The sequence below is a fragment of the Meriones unguiculatus genome, chromosome 2 (assembly GCF_030254825.1).
Source record: "Meriones unguiculatus strain TT.TT164.6M chromosome 2, Bangor_MerUng_6.1, whole genome shotgun sequence".
Lineage (NCBI taxonomy): Eukaryota > Metazoa > Chordata > Mammalia > Rodentia > Muridae > Meriones > Meriones unguiculatus.
In genome coordinates, this window is record NC_083350.1 from 49588932 (window position 1) to 49607802 (window position 18871).

Here is an 18871-nt window from a genome sequence, read left to right on the forward strand (position 1 = left end):
CACGGAGTCAGTACAACCATACCTTTAAAAAGTCTCCTTTTCAAGGTCAGAATTCAGTGGCTAAGAAAAAAAACAAAACAAAACACATACTTTCTCTAATAGCCAGATTTAGCTGCAGATTAAGCTGTGTCAAAGGCCTCAAAGCACACAGCCGTATTCAGTTAGAACGCGCCTCTCCCAAGGCCTGCACGCGGGCACCTTGTCCAGGACTTAGCGGACAACCGTCCTAACTGCTCTGTGTCTGTGTGCACCCCACCCCGGGCTGAGGGGGAGGCCGCGACTGCACAGTCAGCAGCCAGAGTCACTTAACATCGGAGGGACACGCAGAACCCCAGGTCAGGAGGCCGCACCTTGCTGGCCCAGGGGGAGGGCCGGGCCGGGCAGGGCAGGGCAGAGCCGCCCTGAGTCAGCTGGCGGCGCGCGCAACGCGTGACCCGCGGCCACGTGACGCGCGCGGGCCGGGCCACCAGTGTTGTAGCCGCTGTAGCCGCTGCAGCCGCGGGAAGCTTGCACGTAAGTGGGAGCGACCCGGCGGGACCCCCAACCCCTGACCCGGAGGGGCGACGCGGGCGCACTCTGGGTGAGGGACGCTGGGCCGCGCGGACGGACGGCGAGCCGCTAGCTCTCCTGGGTTACCTGTAACCCTTGGTGCTTTGGGGGAAACTAAGGACCCTGGAACCTCTGGCAAGCTTGGAAGGGGGAAGCACCCCATCCCTCCTCGTGCCTCGCCTCCTCCTCTTCTAGTGCCCAGGGTGACCCCGCTCTGGTAGCGAAGGCAGACCCAGGCAGAGGACTTGTCCTGGGTGAGGATGGGAAGTGGGCAGGAACAGGCCCGGCGGGTAGGTGACAGTGGTCCACCAGCTTTCTGCTGTGTGGTTCACATGCGGCCTCTCATTTGCCCTGTAGTGCCGACCCCAATTTTATGCAGGAAGGAACGAACGGGCCCGGAAAATTCTGGTGCTTTGTGAGGTCCTCCCCAGCCAAGGACGGACCGCACAGTACCGCCTCCTGGTGGTTGGCGGAGGCACCGGGCCCGGCCTGTTCACCTGTGAGCTAGGAGAAGGCCGTTGCCTGGCTGAAGGGACACCACCTCCCTCCCCTGCCTTCTCTGCCCCTTCCCTTCCCTTAATGTCACTTTGCTATCTCCACGCTGCAGGACAAGATGAAGCTCATTATCCTGGAACACTATTCGCAGGCCAGTGAGTGGGCAGCCAAGTACATTAGGAACCGCATCATCCAGTTTAACCCAGGGCCTGACAAGTACTTCACCCTGGGGCTCCCCACCGGTAAACTGTGGGAAAGAGGGGGTGGTGGTAGGGGGTTTCCAAATGGAGGGAGATAGGTGGGGTTACAGGACAGAGCATAACAGGTGGTCAGAACAACAGGTAGTCATAACAAGGTCGTGGGGGCTTCATATAACCTTTTGAAGCAAAGATAGGGTTTCAAGATGGTTACGGATAACTTTTTGAAACAAAGACATGACTGCCATTCCTGAAACAGGCGGTAAAGAACCATTTGTAGTTAAAGTAACAGGTTGGGCATAGCCCAGTCCTTGAAAAACAGAGGTTTAATCATCAACAGGAATGAACCTAGTTTGTTTTTAGTATAAGATGGCTTTTAAGCCTAAGTAAGATGGAGGTAGGAGTTACAATTAACTCAGCCCGAATACTCTAAGGCATTCTGTTTATGACATGACTGTTCTCTGCATGTAGGGGTACTAGCTGAGTACTGGTCATGGGAGAACTGAGAAGACAGTCATTCAAATAATTTTTATAAAGCTTAATTGATTATAAAACCTAATGTCTTCTGAAAAAAAAAAGTCAGAATGTTACTTTTACAGGAAAGATGTTTTTGGCCCAATGCCTTAAAAATATCCTAACTATCTTTCATGAGTGGGGAGATTGGCCGTAGTGGTTCTGTCTGACTCATTGGCCTTCAAATTTTTGCAGTAAATAGCCTAGCAGTAGTTGGGCCCAGTGGCACATGCCTGTAACCCCAGCACATGGGAGCAGCAGGCGGATCTCTGTGAGTTTGTGGCCAGCCTGGTCTGCAAAGTGAGTCCAGGAAAGCCAAGGCTACACAGAGAAACCCCTGTCTCAAAAAAACAAAAACAACAACAAAACCTAGCAGTAAATATTTCAGGCTTCACTATGGTGGCTCCTCCTTCTGCCACTGTAGATAGGAAAACAGTCATAATTTGAATGTGTGTGGCCATCTGTTAATAAAACTATAGACACTGAAGTTTGAACTTACATAATTTTCATATGTCATGAAATATTCTTTTGATTTTTAGAAACATACTTTAAAATTTTAGAACCATTCCTTGGGCTGGAGAGATGGCTCAGCAGTTAGGAGCACTGCTGTTCTTGCAGAGGACCTGAGTTCAGTTCCCAGCACCCGTGTCCGTATGCTCACAGCCATCTGTAACTCCAGCTCCAGATTCAAAGCCGCCTGAAGCTTGCAGGACCTGCATTCACATGCAGTCTCACACACACAGATATCCACATGGTTAAAAGGAAATCTTTTTTATTATTTTTTTTGAGACAGGGTCTCACTAGGTAGCCTTGGCTGGCTTGGAGCTGACTCTGTAGACCAGATTGGGCTCAAACTCAAGAGATCCACCTAACTCTCTCCCTGGTGCTGGGATTAAAGATGTGTGCTATCATGCCTGGCCAGGAAATCTTTTTAGCTGCTGAGCCACCTCTCCAGCCCCACTCAATACATAAGTTTTTGAGGGCCTGCTGTAAGCCAAGCAGTTAAGGTGCTGGGAGATACAGCAGCAGCATTTAAAAAAGAGTGTGTGCGTAAATGCGTACTTCTTACAGCTTAAATTACAGTGGGAAAGACAGAGGAAACAAGTTAATTAGCAAAATGTAGAGTATTTTAGAAGGCAACAGGAGAAGAGAAAAGCGACCCAGGAGAAAGGCTGGGGGAGTGTGCTTAGTGGGAGCTGTGTCAGATGTGGCGGAAAAGATCTGTGAGAAAGCGGCATTGAGGGAAAACCTGAAGAAGTGAGTTAGTCCTGAAGTTACTAGAAGGAAGAACAAGGCCTTTAGAGAAGACAGTACGTGCAGAGGCCTTGAGGTGAAGTCCAGGGCAGGCTTGAGTATCCTTTGTGAGATTGTTTATTATAAGGCAGAAGGAGGACACTAATGGGTTTTGGAAAGGAGAATGACTATCTTGGCTTGGCTGGATGAGGTTGAGGTTCTTTTGTTTTGTTTTGTTTCTGTTGTTTTATTTTTTATTTATGTTTTGATTTTTTGCCTTGACTGTCCTGAACTCACTTTGTAGACCAGGCTGGCCCTGAACTCACAAAGATCTGCCTGCCTTAGGAATGTGCCACCATCCCCAGCTCCATTGTTTTATTTTGAAAATTTTCAAATATTCAAAAGAACTAAAATCAACAGTACAGAACCATTTATCTAGATTCACAAGGTAATATCTTGGCACATTTGCTTTTTTTCTCTGGGTTTTGTTTTCTGTCTGTCCTTGTAGTTTGTTGTTAAAACCACATGAAAGTAAGTTCCAGACATCCTGACACTTTATATCTTGCAGCCCTTATCTCCCAAGAATGAGGACATTGGTTCATAACCCCCATAACCACTATAGACCCAAGGACAGGTCTGACTCAGCATTCTGCAACGTCGCCTAATACACAACCTGTATTTAGAACATTTCCCTAATAGCCTACATTAATTGTGTTTGCATTCCCTTCTCCTTGTCTGTAGACCTGACTAGGGACTACTCTTGCATCTTTAAACCTCCCCCTTGACCACACCCATCTTGGAAGGTTTGTTTTAAATTAACCCAATATCCAATCAAGGGTCCTTGCCTATTTTGTTCTTTTTTTCTGCAGTGGTGCTGGAGATAGGTCCACCCCTGAGCCATACCCATGGCTTCCCTCTTCAGCCTTTTACTCTCTTGTGTTCTTGCCTTTTGTAGGCTTACTTGCTCATGAGACTCAGTTCAGGACTTTGCTATTGTTCTGATAAGTCTTCCCTGAGCCCTGAAGCTCAGGGTGGCCCTGTCACAGCCGACAGCTCGGTGGTGTCCTCTTCTAGGGCAGTCATCGCTGTCTTCCCATGTACAATACAGTTGATGCTCCTAGAACGTGACATCAGTAATAAAGTCTGGCACTTACTAATCGGTGACTTTTGTCTGTTAGTGGCAATAGGTTTTAATGATTTTTTTAAATTTATTTTATGTAGATGAGTGCTCTAGCTGCATGTACACCTGCATGCCAGAAGAGGGCATCAGATCTCATTATAGATGGTTATGCGCCACCATGTGGCTGCTGGGAATTGAACTCAGGACCTCTGGAAGAGCAGACAGTGCTCCTAACCACTGAGCCATCTCTCCAGCCCCATTAGTGGCAATTTTAAAAATTGTGTATATGCAGTTTCTCTCTTATCCCAGCTAACTCCCAAATAATTGAGACTGGACTATTATATTTGTTTAATAAGCCTTACAGCAAAATACTGAGCAGTTATCATTCTATTCTTAACCCTCTAAGCTAATCTTTCTTCCTCCCATCGAAAATTACTGAGATATTTGCACTTTATGGCTTTCTTTGCTCCAGCTGCTCTCTCATGTGTCCACAGGCAGAGTCTATTTTCTGCCCTGCTCAGCAATTGGCTGTAAGCTGCTTTATTGGCATATCAGGGGACAACTGGGGATCAGTGTTTACACAACATTGAGACAGGAGATTCTCAGAACAAGGATTGTACCCAGATATTGGGGGAGGGGAGGTCACAGAAATCAACATTTGAATCTTGGCACAGTACACAGCAACCTTATGTGTACATCTGTCAGCTGTGGTACAGGCCTCAGGAAGACCCTCGTAGCCCTGCTCCCTGGAACATAACCGTCTAATGGGCATTAGACACGGAGCATGGAGTATATGGGGACAGAGCATGGGAGGACAGATCCTTGATCCTCCCGGAAGCTAAAAGATGCTTGTGGTTGTGCTGACATTCCTGATTGTTTTTTACAGGGAGCACCCCTCTTGGCTGCTACCAGAAGCTGATTGAATACTATAAGAATGGGGACCTGTCCTTTAAATACGTGAAAACCTTCAACATGGACGAGTATGTGGGTGAGCGTCTTTCAGGGACTCGTACCTCTTCTCTCATGGGCTCAGCCTTGGAGAGGAATGGCTGGGTTGTTGCTGTTTGTCTCATCCAGCCTTGCCTGCCCAGCTGTAAAATGGCACCTTAGTAGTTGTGTTAAAGGAAGCCATGATCGATACAGACGCTTCTTGTGCACAGCAGACATTTTAGCAAATACTTGTTATTTTTCCTCCTCTGCTCAGTCCTCAACTCCATGCCATTTCTCTCTAGAACACTTGCCAGTAAGATCCAGGTTCCATGTCTGGACTGTTTTCCATGTGTGTCCTTTGACTCATCTTTCTGCCAGGTACTCCTGGTGGAGGCTGACACTTGTGCCCTTAGTCTTCTGTCATCTCCTTTGTCACCCAGTCATTTTGTGATGGTTTCATTTTAAACATTAAAAAATAAACAAACAGAAACTTGGTAAGAGACATGAACAATTACCATCAAAGCTGGCTGTTTGGAAATAGCCCAACTGCTGGGGGCTAGGGAGAGAGTAAAGCAGGAGGCTGCTTGAGCCCAGGGCACTGAGGGCAACCTGCGACATTTCTGTCTAAAAAGCATGAACTCAAGGCTGGAGAGACAGCTCAGTGGATAGGAACACACCCTGCCTTTAATTTCAGCACTAGGAAGGTGGAAGTAGCAGGATCTCAATGAGTTCAAGGCCAGCCTGGTCTACATAGCAAGTTCCAGGACAGCCAGGACATAGAGAGACCCTGGCTCACCGCCCCACCCCCCTTCCAGGAAAACAAAACACTGCTCTTGCAGAGAACCCAGTTCAGTTCCTAGCACCCACCTCAGGTGGCCTACCTGTAACTCCAGCTCCAGGGGTTCAGCATCTTCTTCTTCTTCTGGCCTCCAACGGTACTAGACTCCCACCCCAACCACCACACGGGCATCTTTTTAATGCACGGTTCAGAAGTCTTGAATGCCTTCACACCACTGTGAGGCTCCTTCCAGAACTCAGCAGAGGGGAGACATCATGTCAAATAGCTCCCCAGTTCCCCCTCCTTCAACCTGCTGTAAGACCTGGGGTCTCACAGCTCAGGAGTTCAAGATTGCACCCTTCCCAGAAACTCCCCCAGACCACAGACTCATTGCAAAAGCAAGAGGTTTATTAACCATTGCACAATGGGGTCACCCCTGCCAGTCAGCAAAGAGTGGCCCCCGGGAGACAAAGGCCTTTAGGTTTTTAAAAGAAAAATCGCGGGAAATTTGAAGTTGCAGTTTTGGCAATTTAGGATTGGATGAGGAAGCTATAAAGTAAGATAATTGGTTAGTCTTAGGTGCTCAAGCTTGGCCAGTCCTGCCAAGTGTGGATGCAGCTGCAATTGAAGGTGGGGGTGGTTAGCTCATCCTTGAAGATTAGGGCTGAGGGCTCTTGGCTGGAGGTCAAAAGCTACTCAGAAGAAGTCTGGGTTTGTTGCTAAGAAACGCTATCTCAAAGACAAGGGTCTGGTCCTTCTTTTTGCTGAGTGAAGGTCATTGCTTGCTTGCCTTTTTTTTTTATATATATATATCTGTCCTCACAGATAGGGTCACATTCCTCCATTCTCTGGAAAGGTACTAAGAGGCTTTAGCTTAACCTGAACCTAAAACTCAAACTATAGGCTTTAGAAGACATATAGGTTACAAAGTTAGTCTAACCCTTTCACTGCCACTATTTCAGCCTCTTCCCCAGAACCTGACTTTTCCAGGAAGCCCACATTAGTCAGGTCATTTGGCTCTTTTCTTTTTTTTTTTTTTTTTTTTTTGACGTAGGCTCTTGTTGTGTAGCCCACACTGGCCTGGAACTTGTGGTCCTCCGAGTTCACCTCTCGAATGCCGGGGTTACAAGCGTGTATTACCATGCATAGCAGTTTCTTTCATTTTAAAGACTAAATGCACTTTGAAAATGACACCTGTGTTGTGTGTGCGTGTGGGTGGGTGTAGGTCGGAGGATTGCTCGCTGGAGTCTGTCCTGTCCTTCCATCATGTAGGCCCAGGAGATCAGGCCATCAGGCTTGGTGGCAAGTCCGTAATTTTACCCACTGAGCCATCTTGCCATCCCTGCTTTTAAACATGTTTTGAGAGAAATTTTGCTTTATTTTTGGCATAGCTAACGATTGACCCCCTAAGGCCTAGGTTATGCTTGGCAAGTACTCTACCACTGATGAACATTCTCAGTCTCTGATTTAAAAAAAAAATTTTATAAGTGTTTTGAGACAGGGTCTCCCAATTGTAGCCTTAGCTGGCCTGGAATTTACTGTGTAGATCAAGCTGGCTTTGAACTCCTAGAGATCCTGGGTCTGCCTTTGTCTCTTGGGTGCTGGGATTAAAGGCATGACTTTATTTTTTTTTTAAGTATTTTTTTTACATATATGAATGCTCTATTTGTAGGCTACTTGAATGCCAGAAGAGGCATAGATCCCAGTATAGATGGTTGTGAGCCACCATGTAGTTGCTGGGAATTAAACTCAGCACCTCTGGAAGAACAGACAGTGCTCTTAACCACTGAGCCATCTCTCTAGCCCTAAAGGCTAGACTTTTTTTTTTTTTTTTTTTTTTTTTGAGGTGGGGAGTGGGTTGAGACAGTGGTTCTGTGTGTAGTCCCGGCTGTTCTGAAATTCACTCTGTAGACCTCAAAAGTCAGAGCTCCACCTGCCTCTGCCTCCTGAGTGCTGGGATGAAAGGCACGCGCCACCACAGCCAGATGACTTTAAATATTCTTAACACTGAAATTCTCTTTAAACAGCCTTCTGGCTAAAAAAAAATAACAATTTTGAAAAGCTCTGATATTGGGCTGGAGGGCTGGAGAGATGGCTCGGAGGTTGGTAGCACTGGCTGCTCTCCCAGAGGTTCTGAGTTCGGTTCCCAGCAATCACATGGTGGCTCATGGCCATCTGTGATGAGATCTGGCGCCCTCTTCTGGGGTGTGGGTGTACGTGCAGGGAGAACATTATATACATAATAAAAAAATAAAATCTTTTAAAAAAGAAAAGCTCTGATATTCTCTCCAACCAGTTAACACTAAGTGGGGTTCAGGTTTGTGGAAATAGTGGAGTGAGGGGTGGGGTAGAAGGCACTGGGTGAGGGATGTGCTTCCTTCCCTTCTTCATGGACTCAGTCCTGCCACCCAGTGGGTGTACAGGACACTTCAGCTGTAGCGTCCCTAACGGCAGCTGTGATCATTCCCTTAGGCAAAGGTGAGGAGGGTATGCTGCCCCCGAAGCTGGTGCTAGACATAAACTGTGGGTCTCACCACCAAGCTACAGCGGGGTCAGAACCAGCTTTCCTGGTTCCCAGCACCTTCCCCCATGTGTAACTACCGTCCAGCCCCGCAGCCACAGAGAGTAGCCATGGCTGATTGCACACCAGCTCAGACTGTCTTAGCTGTAGGTCGGGGGTCCGATGGGCAGTCTCCCGAGTGACCCTGAAGCCTGTGTGATCTCTTGGCGTTGTCTTTGAGGGAGGGCTCTAGCTCAGTCTTAGCTGAGTGAGTGTCCCCTGCCCCCACAGGTCTCCCTCGAGAGCACCCGGAGAGCTACCACTCCTTCATGTGGAATAACTTCTTTAAGCACATTGACATCCACCCTGAAAACACCCACATTCTGGATGGGAATGCACCTGACCTGCAGGCCGAGTGCGACGCCTTCGAGGACAAGATCCAGGCTGCAGGCGGGATTGAACTCTTTGTTGGAGGTGAGCATCAGGCCCAGAGCCGCTGTAGTACAGGACACCCTGTGCTAGGCATAGCTTCATGTGGCCCCTCAGTGCTGAGACACCGGCATCATCTATCGCCATGCGGGACAGGGAAGGCCCAGGCCCCGCCTCAGCCCTGCTGCTAGGGCACTGTGTGATCTGAGGGGTCCTCTTCCCACACTCAGTGCCCCCTTGAGAGGTTTGGATTTGGACCCTGATGGCCTCAAGATTTCCTTAGCAGACAGTCATGGAACTTAGTCATAGACTCTGTAGGTCCAGAAGACGATGCTCAGTCCTCACAAGTGCTGTTGATGGGTTGAACCCCAGGGAAGCCAGGAGCACGGGGAGAAGGCGGGACCTGAGTGTATCTCTTGGGTGTACTGAGTATCTCTCTTGGGTGTGCGCTGTTATTTATCTCCTGTGCTGCCTACGGTGTCCAAACCTTGTCATGTAGGGAGTCACCTTGGGTTTAAAGTCGGATGGTATTTTACTCCTTAATCTTCTATAAGAGAAGGTTAAACTTCTAGAAGAGAAGGGGGAAGGCTGGACATGGTGGCAACATTTTAATCCTAGCACGCAGAAGGTGAGGCAGGTGGATCTCTATGAGTTCAAGGCCAGGCTGATTTCCATATCGATTTCCAGCACTGCCAGGGCTACATGATTCTGCCTTCATTTTTAAAAAAGAAAAGAAATGGTAGGGAGGAGGGCAGGAGTCTCAAGTCCCGAGCACTTAGAGCTCTGGGCAGGAGGGAGGGGGAAGTTGCACTTCCCCCCAGCCTGGGGTGGGAGAGAAGGTACTTTACACAGTTCTGAGCTTTCTGAGGGTAGGTGGGGAGGGAGGCCGAATGCTTGAGGTAGACCCGACTTAGGGTACCAGTGAGAAGAAATGCAATTTCCAAAGCTTTTTTTCCCAGCAGAGGAGACTACTCGAGGTTTTTGGTCCCTGGGCCTCAGAGTTGCTCTGCCCTCTCCGCAGGCATCGGCCCCGATGGGCACATCGCGTTCAATGAGCCAGGCTCCAGTCTGGTGTCCCGGACCCGTGTGAAGACTCTGGCCATGGACACCATCCTAGCCAACGCTAGATTCTTTGAGGGCGATCTCACCAAGGTGCCCACCATGGCCCTGACGGTGGGTGTGGGCACTGTCATGGATGCTAAAGAGGTAAGCACTCAAGGGCTCAGTCTGCCAGCCTCCGCTGAGGTCGGGCAGAGGGTTATTTTATTGTAACTTTTAAGCTATACAGGCACCGACTATACATTCTTATTAAAGCTGAACTCTTCATAAATAAAGCTAAACTGCCAGCTGGTCTTAACACTGTTTCTCCTCCGGCTTTGGAGGTGAGGTCATTCCCGGGATGAGGGCAGCCTCTGAGGATCTTGTTTATGCCTTAGGGGCCAAGGCCTGGCGTCTCTTTGCTCATGTACACCCTTCATACAGCTTGTGGGCTGAGGTTCCCGCACCACTAATGGAGGAATAAGAATTTGTACCTGCCCGGGTACTGAGCAGATGCTTTTGGTACCTGTAGTTAGTCTCTGAAAGGACTCATCTCCTGCAGCCCAAGTTTTCTGCGTCACTAGTCGTGCAGTAAAATGTGTTTAGAACATCTGGGGCTGAATTTAGTGAGGTTTTTCTCCTAGAAAATCAGATATTTTAATTTTATCTTTGTGGTTTCAGTTTTCTTACTGTGTCTAAGTTTTATTCTATCTTATTTTTCAAAATCATATTTCTCACGGGTGTCTGTATGCGTGTGTATGCAAATACAGGTCACAGCATTCTCGTGGAGCTCACCACTCCTTTCTTCCCTCTTTCCACCGTGTGGGACCCAGGGATGATGTCAGATTGTCAGGCTTGGCTGCAAGCGCCTCTGCTTGCTGAGCCATTCCTTGGTCCATGTGTTTAAACTTTGAAGCTCTTCTTTCTTTCTGGGGTATTATACCCGGGGGGGTGGGGGTGGAATGGCCGTCGATGTTTACTTTCCAAGCATCTCCGCTCAAGTCTACAAGTAAGCGCCTAAATCCGTGGAAAGGTGAACGTTAGTGAATTATGGCATCTGGATTTCCCCTGGGTGGCCCGAATTGGTCCCCCAGTGTCTGCCTTGCCCCGGCAGGGAGGGCATCTGATCTGGGAAAGGGCAGGAAGGGAGTCAGTGCTTTAGTCTCCTCCCTGCGCCTCCGTGTTGAGTCCTTTAAGAGGTGAGCAGTAGTGCACGCCTTTAATCCCAGCACTTGGGAGGCAGAGCCAATTGATCTCTTGAGTTCAAGGCCAGCCTGGACTACAGAGTGAGTTCTAGGCCAGCCAGAACTACACACAGTGAGACCCTGTCTCAAGTTGGCCACCCCATGGGGGGAGTGGAGGGCTTCAGATGAAAGGGGAGTGGAGGGCTTCAGATGAAAGGGGAGTCTGTAGAGCTGAGTTCTTTAAGGTCACCTCTCAACATCTGTGTTCTTGGTGTCTTAGCTCTGGAGTAGAGCCCTGCCTTTGCTTTCTACAACAGAAAACACCACACTGAGACGCACTGGCATTGTCAATGCTCTGAACTTGAGAGAGAGCAGACAAGAGGACCCAGCCCTGAGAGTCAGCCTCGGGGCCTGCAGATGACCCCCCCACAGCCTCCCAGGCTGCCATGTCTCCATCACTGGCCTGTCTTCCCCAGGTGATGATCCTCATCACGGGTGCTCACAAGGCTTTCGCTCTGTACAAAGCCATCGAGGAGGGTGTGAACCATATGTGGACCGTGTCGGCCTTCCAGCAGCACCCCCGCTCGGTGTTCGTGTGTGATGAGGATGCCACCTTGGAGCTGAAAGTGAAGACAGTCAAGTATTTCAAAGGTGAGGTTCAGGCAGTGGAGAAGCCCTGGGCAGGCTTGTTTGGGGGGATGGAGGGATGGAACTGGCTGTTGTTCTGGGTTTTATTTCATTTTTTCTTTGTTTATTTGAATCAGGGTCTCACTTGTGTAGCTCTGGCTGACCTGATACTAGCTTTGTAGACCAGACTGGCCTTGAACTCGCAGAAATTTGCCTGCCTCTGCCTCCTGGGTTGCTGGGAGTAAAGGTTTGCACATCACACCCTGCACCTGTTTTATTTTTTATTTTCTGACAGGGCCTCACTTTATAGCCTCCATATTGTGATCCTGTTTCAGCCTCTTGAGTGCTGGAATTAGAGGCATTACTACCACACCTGACTTATTCTGAACATTTTAATCTGCACCTGTAATCTTTTTAAAACTATTTTTGTTTTATATTGATCCGTGTGCATATGTAATGCATGTGTATACACATATATACATATATACACACATGTTCTATTTTTAAAGATTTATTTATTTTATGTATATGAACACCGTTTTCATGCACATCGGAAGAGGAAATCAAATTCTATTACAGATGGTTGCCGTTGCTGGGACTTGAACTCAGGACCTCTGGAAGAGCAGCCAGTGCTCTTAACTTACTGAGGCATCTCTCCAGCCCCCTTTTTATTTGTTTAATTTGTGTTTGTGTGCATGCATGTGTGTGCATGCATGTGAGTGTGAGTGATGTATGCATGTTTAAATGCCGTGGTATACAGTCAGAGGGCAAGTTTGGAGTTGGTTCTTTCCACCTAACTTTATGTGGGCTCTGGGGATGAAACTTAGGTGGCCAGGCTTATACAGCAAGCACTTTTACCCACCAAGCCATCTTGCTGGCCCACCATCTATGACCTCAGTAATAGGCAAACCCAACTGCTCCATGATATGGTCATCCATTTTTCTATCCCTAACTGGAAGGGTCTGTTTCTGGCGATCTGTTACTGACGAGTCAAGGAGATGCAGTCATAGACCATGTGCTGTGCTAACCGTGCAAGACATAGAGCCTTGAGTTTTCTCTGTCAGACCTCAGCCAGGGATTTCTCCTCTAGCTGGGGCACTAAGCCAGCTCTGTGGGAATCTTTGTTAACTTTAGAAGGATGCCTGCTAGCGCAGTTGAAAGGATAGCTTTTCTAGAGTGCCTGCCCAGGAATTGGAAAACCCTAGTTTTAAGCAAAATGACCATCCTCATTCGTTAAGCAGCTAAATCAGAATTTCCCCTTTGCTTAAAAGACTCATCTTTACACAGCCCACTCCCACAGCAGGGCTGAAGTTGTGAACTCTGTCACTGCTCCCCAGAAACAAACTCTCTTTAGCGTTTGGTGATCGCAGGATCAAAGTCCGCTCTGGGCCGTTTGGGGGCCTCACAGGGCTCCCCTGAGAGCTGCGGAACTTGCGCCTGGATTGACTCCTTTGCTTTAAACTTGTTACAGGCCTGATGCTTGTTCATAACAAGTTGGTGGACCCCCTGTACAGTATGAAAGAGAAGGAAACTCAGAAGAGCCAGTCTACTAAGAAGCCATACAGCGACTAGCCTGTGCCAGATATGGCACTGGGTACCTCAGAGGGGCAGACGGGTCTTTCTGGAAATTGTCTGTAGGAGAATAGAATTACTTTTCAGTTCACTGTGGTTGCTGCAGGTCCTGGGCTGGGCACATCTGTCCGGGGACTTTAGCTATGGGGAATATTGTTTATAAGTTTGCCCCTTCTTTTTTAGTCCCGGGTGTTGAACACAGGGCCTTGCACATGCCAGGCAAGTGCTCAACTATCTGAGATATGTCCCCAACCTTCTACCCCCTTTTCATGATTATTTGTAACAATCAGAGGTCATCTCCATGACTGACTGTCATTATACACAAGTGAGGACCCTCAGCTTTCCTTTCTGCCCTACATACGTGGCCAGCACACTCCGGCAAGAAATCCTATCTGTATGTGCTCTCTCTCTTGTGTGGACAGGGATTAGGGCTTGTGCACTTTGGACCATAACCTTTTTGGAGTCTTGGAAGCCCTCCTTCTGCATCCTTGCCCATTGAGAATCCGTTTTAAAGAATACTCTTCCAGAACCTGAATTAGGCACAAGGAAGCAGCCCTTCCTGCCGGAACCAAGCACCCTCAGAAGCCTTTTCCTTGTTGGCGTTGTGTGGATGTTCTTTTCCCTGTCGGGAGTCAGCCTTTCTGTAAATAGGCTTTCTGGGTAGGACTGGGCATGAAGGCTAAGGTGGCTTTCCCAGATAAACTCAAAGCTTCCAAAGGCCAACCATGTCTTGTTCTCTTCAAGATTCCCACAAGAGAAAGGTGGAAGCCCTTTTTCCTGTCAGAGCTGTTTTCTCAAAGGCTTCTTAGACACTCCCTCGGATAATAGACACAGTCATGGCTTCAGTGTTTTTCACCCAAGGTGGAGACCTGGCCTCTGCACACGCATGTGCTGAGCTCTCCTGCGTCCTCAGAGCTGAGTGCCAAGGTTACACACACGCTAGTACTGTCTCCTAGCTTAAACCACCCTGTCATTCCCACCTCTCAGGTTTTTAAGGCTTCCTCTAATGTTCTCAGAGTACCAGAAATGCAAACCTTCTACCCCCTTCCCAGGTTCCTCTGCTTGGCTTGTCTATATCTCCAGTCTTTGTGGTGTGGTCGGTGCCTCTTCTCTTTGTGCCTGTCTGAAGCTCCAGCTGCCTGTTTCCAGGAGAGGTTTTCAGATCCTGGCCCAAGCCCTCTAGAAGTACCGTGTTTGGTACCGGCATTTCGTTTGTAGTTTTTATATGTGATTGTGATGTCATTCTGTGTTAAGCTAAAGGATCAGTGGTCTTGTTTACAATGTGATATTTTCTATTAAATCTAATATTTTCAAATAAAATGTGTCATTTGTGGATTTTGACATTCTCCTGAGTTACTGCTCTGTTGCTGTGAAGACACCATGACCAAGGCAACTTATTTGGAAAGAGCATTTACTGGGGACAGTTTCAGAGCATCGTCGTCGTGATGGGGAGTGTGCAGCAGGCAGGCGTGATGCCAGTGCGGCAGCTGAGCTTACATCGTACCTGCAAGATGGAGGCAGAAAGGGAGAGAGACTGGACCTGGTGTGTCCCAAGTGACACACCTCCAACAAGACCACACCTCCCAATTCTTCCTAAACTGTCCACCAACTGGGAACCACAATGTTCAAATACATGAGCCTATGGGGGCCATTCTTATCAAAACCTCCCTAGAGTGCAGGCTTACCTATTTGGGGGACCCCTGGTAAACATGGTGTTGAAAGAGTAGATCGCAGCCTGTAGTCTGCAGCCTGTAGTCTGCAGCCTAGATCCTTTTTCTTTTCTTTTTTTTTTTTTTTTTCCTTCCCTTAGCTCTGGGGCCTGAGGCTGGGTACTACCTGGATCCTGCACACGGGACCCACTCTGCTCCCAGTCCTTACATTTGGAGAAACCTGAGTGAATTACAGAATGGTACTAGGACAGTGGGAAGCAGCAAGCTGTACAGGAAACTTTAGGGGTGTTTAATATAGTCTGAGGTTGGACAAAACGGAAAGAAAAATAAGTATAGTGCTTTGGGAAGTGTAAAAAAAGCTGCCACTGAACCCTAATCTCTACCAGCAGAGAATAATTGAAAATCAGGAGTGCTCAGTTAATCTAGTGAAGATGTTTGATCTGCTTGACACTGAGGTACCGTTCAGGACTGGTAAACTAATGAGCAGGAAAAGCATGTAATAAGGGGTGAACATGGCACCCTACGCCATATTTGAATAAGAATGGCCCCATAGGCTCATACATTGAATGCTTGCTTAGTCACCAAGGAGTAGCACTATATTTGAAAGGATTAGAAGGATTAGGAGGTGTGACCTTGTTGGAAGACCTACGTCACTGGAGGTGGGCTTTGAGGTTTCAAAAGCCTAGACCATGCCCAGAATCTCTCTCTCTCTCTCCAGATCAGGATGTGGCTCTCAGCTACTGCCCAGTGCCTGGCTGCATGACACCATGCTCCCTGCCGTGATGATGACAGACTAACCCTCTGAAAATAAGCAAACCCCCAATTAAATGCTTTCTTTTATAAGAGTTGCCTTGGTCATTGTGCCTCTTCACAGCAATAGAACAGTGACTAACACACACCCTAAATTAGTGAGGAATAAACATAGCATAGATTCATACTCTATTCTCACAAATGACAATTATCTCTTCCATCTTAAAGATGAAAAAAGACTAAAAATTAAGTGCATATGTGACAAACAGTTGGACTAAACAAATGGGCAATACATTGTAATGTTCTGACAGAATCTGAGATCTACCCTGGCAATCAGCTATTAAAAATATGGCAGGGGTCAGAGATGCTGCTCAGTGGATGTTTGCCTAGAACCAAGAAGCTCTGGAGTTAACACAGCACCACTGTAACATTAACAGATGCATGTATGGTTAAGTGATGTCATCGGCCAATGAAGTCAACATAACCAATTAAGGAGGTACAATATGAAAGTGGGGGCTGTCTGTAATCCCAGCACTCAGGAGACAGAGGCAGGTGGATCTCTGTGATCTCAAGACCAGCCTAGTCTACATAGTGAGTTCCAGGACAGCCAGAGCTACATAGTGAGACTCTGTCTCAAAAACAAAACAAAACAAAACCCAAACAAAAGAAAGTGGAGAATGTTGTAGGATATTTGATCCCATTGTGAACCCAGAGATTTTGAACTATAAAAACCAGTTTCTCTTTGTGGAATGGCTCAGCCCTGACATACACCTTTAACCCAAGCTTTCTGTTTACTGTAAACAGTACTTGTGGTTTGGGCTCAGCCCTAGCACACACCTTTAATCCAAGAGCTAAATAAAGTCAACCATAGGTCAAGAGGCAGGGCAAGAAACCAGCTGACAGGAAATAAACAGAAAGGAGGGACATTAAGAGAAGAGTATATAGGACAACATGAAGGAGGAGGAGCTTTGAGATTTTGGCTTTTTCTTTTTGGGATGTGAGCTAAGTAGAAAGGCTTTTTCCTTCAAGGATGTCAGCTAAGAAGGTAAGTCAGCTGGGTGCTTTCTCTGCCTCTCTGAACTATTAGGCTTTTACCCCTGCATCCGGCTCCTGAGTCTTTATTGGGAAAATGAAATGACTGGAACTTTTCTTTCATTAAAACAATAGGGGGGTGCCACACAATGGTAGCACATGTCTTTAATCCCAGCACTCCAAAGGCAGAGGCAGATGGTGGATCTCTGAGTTTGAGGACAGCCTGGTCTACAGAGTTAGTTCCAGTACAGCCAGGGCTGCACAGTAAACAAAACAAAACAAAAATCTGGGGGGCTGGAGAAATGGCTCAGAAGTTAAGAGTACTGACTGCTCTTCCAGAAGTCATGAGTTCAATTCTCAGCAATCACATGGTGGCTCACAACCATCTAAAATGAAATTTGGTGCGCTCTTCTGGCATGCAGGTATACATGTAAACACACACTGTATACATAATAAAAATAAATCTTTAAAAAAACTGTCTCTAAATAAACAAATAGTGGGGGAAGAAAGTTGCTTTTCAAAACTTGTATTGCTATCCTTTACATGCCAGCAAAATCCACTTTCAACGTAAATCAAGTGGTTTTAGTTTGGAATCACGTGACATTCTGAGCCACATTCCCCTCCCTGGTTCTTCCTTTAGCTCCAGATGACTATAGGTAGGAGTTGTATCTGTGTTGTGTGTTGAAAGTTGAACTAGGGCCTTGCATATGCTAAGTGTAGGCACCTTTCCCATCTCCTCCTAGAAATGTCACAGAGTGATACAACATGGGACCTGGAAAATATTTGGTTCTCCTGGTAGCCCCGCAGTGGCCATCCTGCACCAAGCCAGTGCCTGTGTAAGTCAAGTGGGACATGCACCCCTGTGCCAATTTGGGCTCCCTGGAGAAAAGCAAATCATACATTTGGGGCAGAGATCATGGTGGGCCTGAAATAACCTTAGAAAATAAAGATGCTTTCAAGATATGTGCAGTGACATTGGGAGGACAGCAGCCAGCTGAATGGGATTGTTTTTTTCACCTGCCAGACCAACAGTTTGACTGGAAAGGTTTAATGGCTGGGTGTATGGGGCAAGCCTTACTAGGTCAGGAGGATTGTGAATTTGAGGCTAGCCTGGGCCACACAGAAAAACCTTATCTCCATAACAGTTGATAGGGATAACCTGAATCTATACAACAGCAAGCCTAATATTCAAAGGTGAGGGGATACAGATATTTCAGCAGGAATGGATAGAATGTTTAAGTTTTACTTGTGTTAGGAAAAAAAAAAAAAAAGGCAGCTTGGACATAAATTTAAGTCATCATCTACCTCTGCTCAGTAGAGATGGACACAGGCTCAGCCCACTGGTCCCCTACTCAAATGTCATTTACCAGAGCCATCTTCACCACCTCTTGCATATAAAACTACAATCCCTAGTATCCTGTCGAGCAAGCTCTCCTCCCAGAATGGCTTACAGGCTGGCAGGTGTTTTATTTCCCACTAAATAGAAGCCTCCTTGAGGGCAGACTCACTCATTTCTTCCTGGCTGTGTCCAGTCTACTGATGAGCTTACTAAAGATTATTCGTGGCCATTACAATGTCTAATTTTTAACATTCTTTTTGATTCTAGTTTTGTAGTTGTTGTCGGCCTGCCTTGCTGGTACTTGGATGGAAGGGTGTCCAGGAAACTCGCAACTCAGAGGCCTCGGAAGGTATCCCAGCTCTGACGTGGGACAGTGTCCCAAGAGTATCCTGAGGCATGGGAGCCTAGGAACCACACAGCTCTGAGAGGAGGCCTCCTCAACAGAGCCGTAGGAGCTCCCGAGGGAGGGTTACTCCAACCTTTGCTGAGGAGCTTAGGAGCCTCAGTCCTGTTTCTCCAGCTGTTGCAGCTCCTGGTGGAGGGTTACCCAATCCCTGATGAGCTGTTAGAGGCAACTGTGGTTGGGGCTGTAGTTCTAGTCCAGATAGCCAGTTCTGAGCTTGGTGATAAAGGACTCCTTCCCCAGAAAGGCCCATTGCTCTCCGCCTGACTTCCTCTGGAGAATGTCTTTAGACACAGACGCCCCTAACCACATTTGATATATGGCCCCTGACACAGCTCCCTGCTAGCTCTCCCCTCCCTGTGCCTGTATGAGAATTAGGTACTGGGTTTCCATATGATAGGACTGTGCCTATTCCCAACCAATTGAGCACACCTATTCTTGGAGCCCCTCAAACACTCCCCCAAGGGGTATATAAACCTTTGTTCTCTGGAATTAAAAGTTGACTTAGCTCC

At 47.5% G+C, this 18871-nt stretch overlaps 1 protein-coding gene across 5 annotated transcripts; it reads left to right on the forward strand.

Annotated features, from left to right (window-relative positions):
- The first annotated feature begins 221 nt into the window (after window positions 1–221).
- On the forward strand, window positions 222–18871 carry Gnpda1 (glucosamine-6-phosphate deaminase 1). Of its 5 annotated transcripts, XM_060377359.1 has the most exons (8): window positions 369–513; window positions 1157–1286; window positions 4994–5095; window positions 8607–8789; window positions 9766–9950; window positions 11443–11617; window positions 17361–17453; window positions 18224–18871. In XM_060377359.1, the coding sequence occupies exons 2-7, from the start codon at window positions 1163–1165 to the stop codon at window positions 17414–17416; spliced, it is 825 nt and encodes a 274-aa protein (XP_060233342.1). In that variant the 5' UTR covers window positions 369–513; window positions 1157–1162; the 3' UTR covers window positions 17417–17453; window positions 18224–18871. The 5 variants fall into 5 exon arrangements, with proteins under 5 accessions (XP_060233340.1, XP_060233342.1, XP_060233341.1 ...); XM_060377357.1 differs by lacking the exons at window positions 369–513; window positions 17361–17453; window positions 18224–18871 and adding exons at window positions 222–335; window positions 13065–14485; XM_060377358.1 differs by lacking the exons at window positions 17361–17453; window positions 18224–18871 and adding an exon at window positions 15554–16191.

Coding starts and splice junctions, on each gene's coding strand:
- Gnpda1 (XM_060377357.1), top strand. CDS start 1,163: ATGAAGCTCATTATCCTGGAACACTATTCGCAGGCCAGTGAGTGGGCA. Junction 5,096..8,606: donor CAACATGGACGAGTATGTGG/GTGAGCGTCTTT, acceptor CTGCCCCCACAG/GTCTCCCTCGAGAGCACCCG. Junction 8,790..9,765: donor GATTGAACTCTTTGTTGGAG/GTGAGCATCAGG, acceptor CCCTCTCCGCAG/GCATCGGCCCCGATGGGCAC.